Source organism: Cebus imitator, unplaced genomic scaffold (genome assembly GCF_001604975.1).
Source record: "Cebus imitator isolate Cc_AM_T3 unplaced genomic scaffold, Cebus_imitator-1.0 Scaffold190, whole genome shotgun sequence".
Lineage (NCBI taxonomy): Eukaryota > Metazoa > Chordata > Mammalia > Primates > Cebidae > Cebus > Cebus imitator.
Window position 1 is genome coordinate 143916 of NW_016107505.1, and position 11253 is coordinate 155168.

An 11253-nucleotide genomic window follows, 5' to 3' on the forward strand; every position below is an offset into this window, starting at 1 on the left:
CTCACTATGTCCCCTTAGGCTGGAGTCCAGCAGCACAATGACAGCTAGCTGCAGGCTCACCCTACCTCCTGGGCTCAAGCAGTCCTCCTGCCTCAGTCCCGGAGTAGCTAGGTTTATCCTGAGCCATTGCACCCAGCCATGGCTGCTGTCCATCTGGTCATGAGAGCCAATTGTCATTGGGTTGTGTTTTTTTGTTTGTTTGTTTGATTTTTTTTTTTGGTGAGGTGGGGAGGCTTGAGAAGGAGTCTTGCTTTGTTGCCCAGGCTGGAGTGCAGTGGTGTGATACCTCATCTAACTGCCACCTCTGCCTCCCAGGTTCTCGTGCCTCAGCCTCCCAAGTCGGTAGGATTACAGGCATATACCATCAAATCCAGCTAATTTTTCTATTTTTAGTAGTGACAGGGTTTTGCCCTGTTGGCCAGCCTGGTCTTCAACTGCTGACCTCAGGTGATCCACCTGCCTTGGCATCCCAAAGTTCTGGGATTACAGGCATGAGCCACCGCACCCGGCTTGGGTTGTATTTGGATACCATGGCATCAGAGAACCAAGAGCCATTTCCTAGGAGTGTGGGAACTTTTAGAAATCCTCAAAAGCAACACAGTCTACTGCTGGCTTAAAATAATCTTTATGTAGAAGAAATACAGATTGCTTGTTTACTTAACATGAATCTCAGCCTAAGATACTTTGTAAGTGAAAAGGCATATGGATACTAAGGATTTTATTAAGCTTTAAGTTTTTCTATTTTTATTTTTTATTTATTTATTTTTTGGAAATGAAGTCTTGCTCTGTCACCAGGCTGGAGGGCAGTGGCACAATCTCAGCCCACTGCAACCTTTGCCTCCCGGTTCAAGTGATTCTTCCACCTCAGCCTCCCAAGTCACTGGGACTACAAGCACGTACCACCATGGCTGGCTAATTTTTTGTATTTTTAATAGAGATGGGATTTCACCATGTTGGCCAGGATGGTCTTGATCTCTTGACCTCATGATCCACCTGCCTCAGGCTGCCAAAGTGTTGGGATTACAGGCATCAGCCACCACACCAGCTATTTTTATTTATTTTTGAGACAGAGTTTGACTCTTGTTGCCCAGGCTGGAGTGCAATGGCAAGATCTCGGGCACCTGCCACCATGCCCAGCTAATTTTTTGTATTTTTGTAGAGACAGATTTCACCATGTTGGCCAGGCTGGTCTCGAACTCCTGACCTCGTGATCTGCCAGCCTCAGCCTCCCAAAGTGCTGGGGTTACAGGTGTGAGCCACCGCACCCAGCCATACTCTCACATTATTTTAGCTGCAGACAGGGTACCTACTCAAGCCAGTATGTGGTTGGATAGTTGTATTGAGAATCTCGAACGACAAAACTGATACCAAAAGTCAAAACTATAGTCCTAATAAGTATGACTACTGATATCTTCTGGTCTCTTAATTTTAAACATATTTTGCCTTAATGATTCCTTCTTCCTGTCCTGCCTCCCATTTCCACATACATATGGCTACCACATAATGAGGCTGTCATCACAGGCCGATAAATGGTGGTGGTATGCTGGTATCTTGTAGCCAAGCTGGGTGCAGAGGACGAAAGCTGGTCTGGCTGGCTTGGTTCAAGTTATGCATCTCCTCCGTTGAACTGGTACTCCTGGGTCTACCGAGTAGAAGTTGCCAAAATGGGTAATGGAGCAGGTAGGTAGGTATTAGAGCTATAGCCCAGCCGTACTCAGCAATTCCATTTCTCTGTGTATGCTCATCAACAACCATCTAAAACTGCACGGTGGCTTTATACCTTTACAAGGTTAATCTGATGTTATCTTCCTCTCTATCAGATCAACATGGTTGGGAACGAGAAGAAAGAGGAATGAACAAAAGGATTAAAAAGGGAAATGAAAGTCTTTAATTGTATATTTATTTTTGAGACAAGGTCTCATTCTGTTGCTCAGGCCTGGAGTGCAGTGGCCTGATCTTGGCTCACCACAACCTCTGCCTCCCAGGTTGAAGTGATTCTCCTGCCTCAGGCTCCTGAGTAGCTGCGACTATAGGCACGTACCTCCACACCCAGCTAACTTTTATATTTTTAATAGAGATGGGCCTCAACCATGTTGGCTATGCTGGTCTCAAACTTCTGACCTCAAGTGATCCACCAACCTCACTCTCCCAAAGTGCTGGGATTACAGGCATGACCCACCACACCTGGCCTCATTTTATATTTAAAAATTAAAAATAAGCAAATCAGGCCAGGTGCGGTGGCACATGCCTGTAATCCCAACACTTTGGGAGGCCAAAGTGGGCAGACCACTTGAGCCCAGGAGTTTGAAACCAGTCTGGGCAACATGGTGAAACCCCAACTCTACTAAAAACACAAAAATTAGCTGAGAGTTGTGGCAGGTGCCTATAGCTCCACCTACTCAGGAAGCTGAGGGATCAGATGGCTTCAACCCGGGAGGCAGAGGTTGCAGTGAGCTTAGATGATGCCACTGCACTCCAGCCTAGGTGACAGAAATTCCATCTCAAAAAAAAAAAAGGAAAAAAAATCAATATGGAATGCTCCTTTGCCACATAGAATAATCAGGAAAGGTGACCCATGCTCTGTGCCTCTTGGAAACTTGAAACAAATCTCCTTGACCCAAAAAGTAACCTTTTCTTCCCCCATTGTACCCCAGGTTGAAAATAGATGACTTTACTGATGAACTCGATAAGCTACTGAAAGAAATAGAAGGCAGCAACCCACAACTGACTATTGACACTGAGGATCAAGAGCCCTGGAAAAAAAGGCCTTCTTCTGGCTACTTCATTGTCTGAATCCCCCCTAGAGTCATTCATTCTCAACGAAGCCAAGGATTTCCCAGGTGTCGGTGAACTGCCTGTGACTCCCCCCAACCTCGCCCCCACTCCTCGGGGAAATGAGTCGATTGCTGGGCTAGATGTTTTAGTCATGGTTCTGCCTCTGTTTTAGGTAGAACGTGCATATGTCCTTGACCTTGTTATGTGTGAAATATCTGTATCACGGGTATATGGAGAGAAATAAAGGTGAGAGCATTCACAAATGAAGCTGTTACTTAGTAATGGGCTTTGACAAGTTAGAGAAAAGATATCTTACTGGGGAGAACCTGGGGGGTAGGGGGAGGGACAGTGTTTAGTTGCACTGATTTCTGTTGCCTTGCCAATCTTTGACCTGGTATTTCCTTTTTTTTTTCCCTTGAGATGGAGTCACACTCTATTGCCCAGGCTGGAGTGCAGTGGTGTGATTTCAACTCACTGCAACCTCCGCCTCCCAAGTTTAAGCAATTCTCCTGCCTCAGCCTCCATCTCCCAAGTAGCTGGGATTACAGACAGACAGCTAATTTTGTATTTTTAGTAGAGACAGGGTTTCATCATGTTGGCCAGTCTGGTCTTGAACTCCTGGCCTCAAGCAATCCACCTGCCTCACCCTCCCCAAGTTGGGGAATTACAGACATGAGCTACCATGCCTGGCCTCCAGAGTGTGTTTATTCTCAGGTTCAGTGGGAGGAAGGGGGAAATTTGGTAAAACAGGCACAAAGTTTAAAAAGGACATTGCAGCCGGGCACGGTGGCTCAAGCCTGTAATCCCAGCACTTTGGGAGGCCGAGGCAGGTGGATCACGAGGTCAAGAGATCGAGACCATCCTGGTCAACATGGTGAAACCCCATCTCTACTAAAAATACAAAAAATTAGCTGGGCATGGTGGCGCGTGCCTGTAATCCCAGCTACTCAGGAGGCTGAGGCAGGAGAATTGCCTGAACCCAGGAGGCGGAGGTTGCGGTGAGCCGAGATTGCGCCATTGCACTCCAGCCTGGGTAACAAGAGTGAAACTCCGTCTCAAAAAAAAAAAAAAAAAGGACATTGCATGAAGAAACCAAAGGTTTCTCATTCTCCACACTATTAACATTTTGGGGCCAGATTACTGCTTGCTGGCAAACATGGTCCTGTACATTTATAGGGCGATTGGCACCATCCCTAGCCTCCACTGACTAGATACCAGCATCCTCACAGTTATGACCAAAATGTCTCTGGGAATTAGAAAATATTTCCTGAAATGCAAAATTTCCTTAGGTTGAGAACCATTGCAATCTAGCCCCATCTTTAAGAGAAGAAACTGCAGCTAGGTGCGGTGGCTCACACCTGTAATCCCAGCACTTCAGGAGGCTGAGGTGGGTGGATCATAAGGCCAGGAGTTCGAGACCAATGTAGCCAATATGGTGAAACCCCATCTGTACCAAAAATACAAAAAATTAGGGGGGCATAGTGGCGGGCGCCTGTAATCCCAGCTACTTGGGAGGCTGAGGTACAAGAAGGGGGAGGTTGCAGTGAACAGAGATCATGCCACTGTACTCCAGCCTGGGCAAAAGAGTGAGTCCTCTCAAAAAAAAGAAATTGAGTAATGTGTGTACATTCATTTAGGAACTGTATTGACACCCCAGGGGTCCAAAAAATATAACCTTGCACTCATAACTAACCATCTTTCTCCAACGTGTGTATTTCATCTGGCCAACCTCCTGACAGGCAAGTACTGAAAACTGAAACAGGGCACATGGGTGAATCTGTAGGTGTTCAGGGATGAACACGTACTGCTGTCTTGTTTCTCACATCTCCTTACCTGTGACCACCTGCCTCTGCCCATCACTGAGTTCTGAAAATGTGGCCCCAGGATCACAGCAGCATTAGCACTTGCTTGCTCTGGATCTCATCACATTGATGATCAAGAACAAAGTATTCACTGGGGTCTCTGATAAGGATACAAAAAAACTATTCTGCAATGCCATGGCCACGTTTGCACCCGGGAAGCACAAGGGCTGGGTTAGCCCAGATAGTGGGCTTGGGAAATGTTCTGGAGCAAAAAAAGCAGAGCCAGAGATCATGAGAGCCTGATCCCCTTCCCCAGCATACACACATACCCCTCTCTATCTCCAAGCCTCATTTTCGGGCTTCTCAAAGCTAAGGTCACTCCCATGAGTTAAGTCACACGTTGCTCAATCTGTAGCTGTTCCACAAGAATAGAAAGAACTCTCTCCTGTTCAAGATCCTCTGGCTCAGCTACAGCTGTGGCAGACAGACCTCGGTGAGGGTCATCCGTTTTCACAATCCCCAATCCCAGACCACATCCTGTGCCCCAGGACAACATCCATGGTAACCACATCCCTTCCTCTCTTGCTCATTCCTTGAGCCCTGACCCAGGCTTCTCCAGGCTTCCCCTTCTCACCCAGACAGGGCAGTGTAGATCAAGTAAATGTCATGCACTGTGCAAGTAAAGGTAGGAAGTGCACACCTGTAATCCCAGCACTTTGGGAGGCAGAGGCGGGTGGATCACATGAGATCAGGAGTTCGAGACCAGCCTGGTCAACATGGTGAACCCCATCTCTACTAAAAATACAAAATTTAGCTGAGTGTGGTAGTGCATGTCTGTAATCCCAGCTACTTGGGAGGCTGAGGCAGGAGAATTGCTTGAACCCAGGAGGTGGAGGCTGCAGTGAGATGAGATAGTAACCGCCCAAGGTGTTCACCTTGCCCACTGCCTAGACAGAGCTGATTCATCACAACCAAGGAATCGCAATAGAGAAAGAATAATTCACGCAGAGCCAGCTGTGCAAGAGACCAGAGTTTTAGTGTCTCCGAGCATTCAGGGAACAGAGTTTTTTTTTGTTGTTTGGTTTTTTTTTTTTGAGATGGAGTTTCGCTCTTGTTACCCAGGCTGGAGTGCAATGGTGCGATCTCGGCTCACCGCAACCTCCGCCTCCTGAGTTCAGGCAATTCTCCTGCCTCAGCCTCCTGAGTAGCTGGGATTACAGGCACGCACCACCATGCCCAGCTAATTTTTTTTTTGTAGTTTTAGTAGAGACGGGGTTTCACCATGTTGACCAGGATGGTCTTGATCTCTTGACCTCGTGATCCACCCGCCTCGGCCTCCCAAAGTGCTGGGATTACAGGCGTGAGCCACCGCACCTGGCCTGGAACAGAGTTTTTAAGGATAACTTGATGGGTGGGTGGGAAGCCAGTGAGCCAGAAGTGCTGATTGGTCAGGGATGAAATCAGGGAGTTGATGCTATCTTCTTGCAATCAGTCAGTTCCTGGGTGGGGACCACAAGATCAGATGAGCCAGTTTATTCACCTCAGTGGTGTCAGCTGATCCACTAAGTGCAGGGTCTGAAAATTATCTCAAGCACTGATCTTAGGAGCAGTTTAGGGAAGCCTCCAGCTGCATGACTCCTAAACCTGTTGGGGACAAGTTGCCTCAGAAAACCCTCTCCACAAGCTGACCCCCCACCCGCCCCCCCACTGTGATTACTCTGCAGCTGCAATCCTGAACACCTATCTAGGTGCCACATCAAGGTTGCCAGATGGGCTACAATTAAGCAAAGGCCTGATTACAGCCATCTGGGCAGCTCAGGGGGAGGACAGGGAAAGCAAACGTTTGTTATCCATACTTGTAAATCCCTGTTTTACACATATCTGTAAAATCTTGTTTTTGTAAAACTGCCACCACAAAAGTCACAGGATGATGTAAGTCTGTTACTACCTTGGTCCTGAAACTCCCTTATGTCCCTCTCCCCACATAAACCTCTCATTTTGTAAGCTCGGGGCTGCCTCCGCTAATTGTTACAGGGCAGCCCGGCAGGTAAATAAAACTTGCTTACCTGACTTTGGATCTATTATCCTTTCTCTCGGTTAACCTTACAAAACCATAATTTCTAATCTTGTGGCTACTAATCCTACAGAGGCAATCTAGTCCCCAAGCAAGAAAGAGGTCTGCTTTGGGAAAGGGCTATCATCTTTGTTTAAACTATAAACTGTAAACGAAGTTTCTCCCCAAGTTAGTTCAGCCTACGCCCAGGAATGAAAAAGGACAGCTTGGAGGTTAGAAGCCAAATGGAATCAGTTAAGTTAAATCTCTTTCACTGACTCAGTCATAATTTTGCAAAGGCTGTTTCAGGATCGCACAACTGCACTCCAGCCCGGGCGACAGAGTGAGACCCTGTCAAAAAAAAAAAAGCGGCAGGAAGTGATATCAAGACAGGAAGTAAAGTCAGCAGACAGGAAGTGGTGAGAGAAGACAGGAAGTGAGGTCTTACAGGACATCTGAAGACAGGAAGTGACGTCACACCGGACGTATTATCAGAGGGCAGGCAGGAAGTGAAGTCAGAAGACCGGAAGTGGCCGGGGGAACTTGTCTTTCTTCTTTCCTCCTCAGCCCCAAGTGAAAAGGTAGCATCATCAGGTGTGCCATTTGAGTAGCTCGACTCAGCTCAGGCACCCACATCTCCCTTCAGCCCATCAGAGACCTCTCCACTAGCTTCTTTTGCTTTTTTCCTTCATTTTGGAGATGAAATTCCCAGATTGAATGGCTTCAATAACTATGGAAAGTGATTGACCAAGGTAAGTCACAACTACCTTGTTTTTTAATTTTTTTGTTTCTTATGACTAATTGAGTGTTAGCCTTCTAGCACAAATAGCTTTGCATTTCCACTCTGTATTACTTGCATTTTTATTACTTTGTAATATTTGTAATGTGTTATTATAAAGCCGTGTTATTAGTTTGGATATTTTGAAGTTAAAATGTAATTTTTTAACTGCAAAGCAGCAGTATGCAAAGCCGGTGTTTCAGAACTTTCCCCTGTCAATGTCTTCTCCCCTGAAGGAAACAATTTTGAGACTTTCTGTTGTTAATTCTGTTTAACAGCATAATTCTAAAAGAAAACGTGTATACTGTTATTTATTGTATTACAAAAATATACATGCATCTACTTTAAAAATTTCAATAGCACTAAAAGGGTATATGCAAAATGCAATCGCTAACCAACCATCTCTTCCATTGCTCCGCCTAAGAGACACACCCACTTTTAGCTATTTTGTCTTGTTAATATTAGGTTTCTAAAAATGTGTAACCATGTGAATAATGAGCTTAGACTAGATTCCTATCATAATAGGCGGGGACTTAGTTCTCCTACAGTGTTGTTCTTATTTTTTCTCTTTCAATGTTTATGTCTGCATATCAGTATTCAATATCACATTTTTATACTCACAGATATTCACAGCTGAGAATTTTCAGGTAGTATAGCTTGCTTCCTTTATTTTTTTTCTCCCCCTAAAGTTTATATTTGTCTTTTTCATTTTCATTTTCTTTTGAGGCAGGGCCTCACTGTCATCAGGCTTGAGAGCAGTGGTACAGTCATGGCTCACTGCAGCTTCAACCTCCCTGGGCTCAGGTGATCCCCATCCTCCCTGGGCTCAGGTGATCCCCATCCTCCCTGGGCTCAGGTGATCCCCATCCGCCCTGGGCTCAGGTGATCCCCATCCTCCCTGGGCTCAGGTGATCCCCATACTCCCTGGGTTCAGGTGATCCCCATCCTCAGTCTCCTGAGTACCTGACAGTAGGCATGTGCTACGATACTCAGATAATTTTTGTGTTTTTTATATATGAGATGGTGTTTTACCATGTTGTCCAAGCTGGTCTGAAACTTCTGGGCTCAGACGATCTTACCTCAGCCTCCCAAAGTGCTGAGATTACAGATGTGAGCCACCGTGCCCATGCTATACTTGTCTTTTTAAAATCTACTTAGTTTGCTTGACCACTATAATTATTTTTCCTCTGTCTTCTAATAGCTTCTCAGTATGATTTTCCACTTGTTAAGACAAACAGTTGACCCATTCTTACATTTGGAGTTTTCTCTAAGCAGCCTTCCCGTTCCCGCTTCACCTAAGCTGTGCGCTCACTAGACCTGATTCAAAGCTGTCATCCTGAAGCTTCTGTCTGCCATCCTTCTGTCTTTTCCCAAGTGATCCACCCACCTCAGCCTCCTAAAGTGCTGGGATTACAGGCATGAGCCACCATTCCCAGCCATTCTTTTCCTTTTTAAAAAAACTTTTTATCTTCTTTATTTTTAGTGGAGATGGGGTCTTACTATGTTGCCCAGACTAGTCGTGAACTCCTCGGCTTAAGTGATCCTCCTACCGTGCCCTCCCAAAGTGCTAGGATGACAGACATGATCCACTGTACCTGGCCCAGTGGTATAGTTTTACACTCATTAGATGATCAAGAAATACCTAAATGCTATAAAATGTATAGAACCCTACTTTCAGAAGACATAACATTTCCTTCAGAAAGTAATTATGAGAGGGGTGGAGACGGTGCATTATCTTATTTTTTTATTTTAGAAATTTATACATAATTGTACCTATTTATGGGGTAGGCAGCAATATTTCAATACATGTATACTGTGTGTTATGATCAGATGGGATAATTAGTATATTCATCACTTTATTTTTTGAGACAAGATCTGGCTCTGTCACTCAGGCTGAAATGCAGTGGTGTGATCTCAACTCGCTGCAACCTCTGGCTTCCGGACTCGAGCCATTCTCCCACCTCAGCTTCCTGAGTTGCTGGGACTATAGGCAGGCGTCACCACACCCGGATAATTTTGTTTTGTTTTGTTTTGGTAGAAATGGGGTTTCACCATGTTGCAAAGGCTGATCTTGTTTTCTAAAGTGAAGGAAAGCAATCGACATGCTAGTTTTAGACTAAGGAAAATGAATGACGTACCCAAACTGCCTGCAAGGCCCATTCTGAGAAATGAAAGGAGATATGTTAGACTGCAGTGGAAGATGGAGTTAGGATGAAGGTTTCTGGGGAAAACCAGACGAGCACAGAGGGCCAAGGGGAAGCATGGGAGGGTTCTGCACAGAGGATGGAACAGAGTCAACCATGAGAGCTGGGAACGTTAGAGAGTCATCTGGAGCCCATATTACAGAAGGTTGAAGAAAGAGGCCAGTATGTGGTCCAGCCAGGGTACCATGTGATCCACAGAGTGCAGGGAGGAGACTGAGGTCTCCACGGATTCCTTCCGTCCCAAATGGAGGGCATCCTTGGACAGACAGCCAGACAGACACTAGCTGAACAGGTCCCGAATGGAACACCAGGAGGAGGCAGCATGGCCTCCTTTCCAAGCTGTAGCCTCAGCCCTCCTGATCCCATGCTTCACATACGCCACAGTGTTTGAGTTGTGTCCCATGCCATGATCCATGCCTGGGGTTCACTGGTCATGAACAGAACCCATAGCTGTGAACATCTGGTCGACCTCCATCCTGACTCCCGTGTGATTTCTGGGGCTGTGGGAGGGGTGGGAGCGGTGGGAGCGGCCTCTGCACAGCCCTGACCCTGTGCCGCGGGCGCTTCCTCCGGCTGTGCCAGTCCTCTGCCAGAAACCCCGCCAGGAGTATTAGGATCACAGCTCCGAGGCATATCCGGACCAGGTTGCCCTTGGTGTAGTACTGGCGGGAGGGACCTGGAGGAATGAGGAGAGGCAGGAGCAAGTGAAGAAGCCCACCTCCAGGACCCCCTCCAAGCCACATCTTGGGCTTCTCAGAGATCCTATGATTCTACCAGCTGGGATGCCATTCTCTTTCCTGGAGGGTTCCCCTCTCCCCAGTAGGAGTCAGGGTGAGATGACCCCATTTCTCTAAGTAGCACCTCTCCCTCATGTACCATCACAGGGCTCTGAGACAACCCCTTCCCAGACACAGATGCTGCCTTGTTATCCAATGCATTCCAAAAGAGAAGACAGTTATAAGGGGTGGGGAAGAGATGGAATCTCTTTCTCTGACCCTTCAGAAAATCTCAACCTTCCCAGCTGATCTTAATGCCCAATTCTGAACCCCATACACTGATATTCTGCCTTCGCTCCACACGCTGGAAACCAAGATCTCAGAGCTGCAGTTCCTGTATAAAGGAGTTGGCTTTGGGTGAAGAGACAGGTGAGAAGGGAGAGGGTCTGGAGAGGATGACTCACCAGCTGGAGAGCCTGACTCCTTTGGACTGGCGGTGATACTCCTAGAAGTCTCTGGGAACCAAAAAAAAGGCTAAGTGTGAAATGAAACCATATTCCCTCCCCCATCACTGTCCCTACCCTTAACACACACACTTGGGAGGCAGAATTCCTTATTTAGGAAGAGCATGGACTGGGCACAGTGGCTCACGCCTGTAATCCCAGCACTGTGGGAGGCTGAGGCAGGAGGGGGGCTTGAGTCCAAGAGTTCAAGACCAGCCTAAGCAACTTGGAAAAATCCTATCTCTACAAAAAATACAACAATTAGCCTGGAGTGGTGACACATGCTTATAATCCCAGCTACTCAATGGGGGCTGAGTCAGGAAGATCACCTGAGCCCTGGGAGGTTGAGGCTGCAGTGAGCCAGGATTGCTCCACTGCACTCCAGCCTGGGAAACAGAGCAAGACTGCATCTCAGAAAAAAA

The 11253-nt window shown here is 46.7% G+C and overlaps 2 protein-coding genes across 3 annotated transcripts in view; one reads left to right on the forward strand and one right to left on the reverse strand.

Annotated features, from left to right (window-relative positions):
- The window catches only part of NLRP2 (NLR family pyrin domain containing 2), a 35276-nt gene extending 32234 nt beyond the window's left edge, over positions 1-3042 (forward strand). The window contains exon 10 of the mRNA XM_037745047.1: positions 2655-3042. Within this exon, the coding sequence (XP_037600975.1) occupies positions 2655-2793 (139 nt within the window). The 3' untranslated portion in view covers positions 2794-3042. The remainder of the gene's footprint in view (positions 1-2654) is intronic.
- Positions 3043-9422: 6380 nt separating this feature from the next.
- The window catches only part of GP6 (glycoprotein VI platelet), a 27851-nt gene continuing 26020 nt past the window's right edge, over positions 9423-11253 (reverse strand). For both annotated transcript variants that reach the window (XM_017546524.2, XM_017546523.2), the window contains exons 7-8: positions 10793-10843; positions 9423-10288 (exon numbers count right to left, since the gene is read on the reverse strand). In XM_017546524.2, coding sequence (XP_017402013.1) covers positions 10044-10288; positions 10793-10843 — 296 coding nt within the window. In that variant the 3' untranslated portion in view covers positions 9423-10043. The remainder of the gene's footprint in view (positions 10289-10792; positions 10844-11253) is intronic.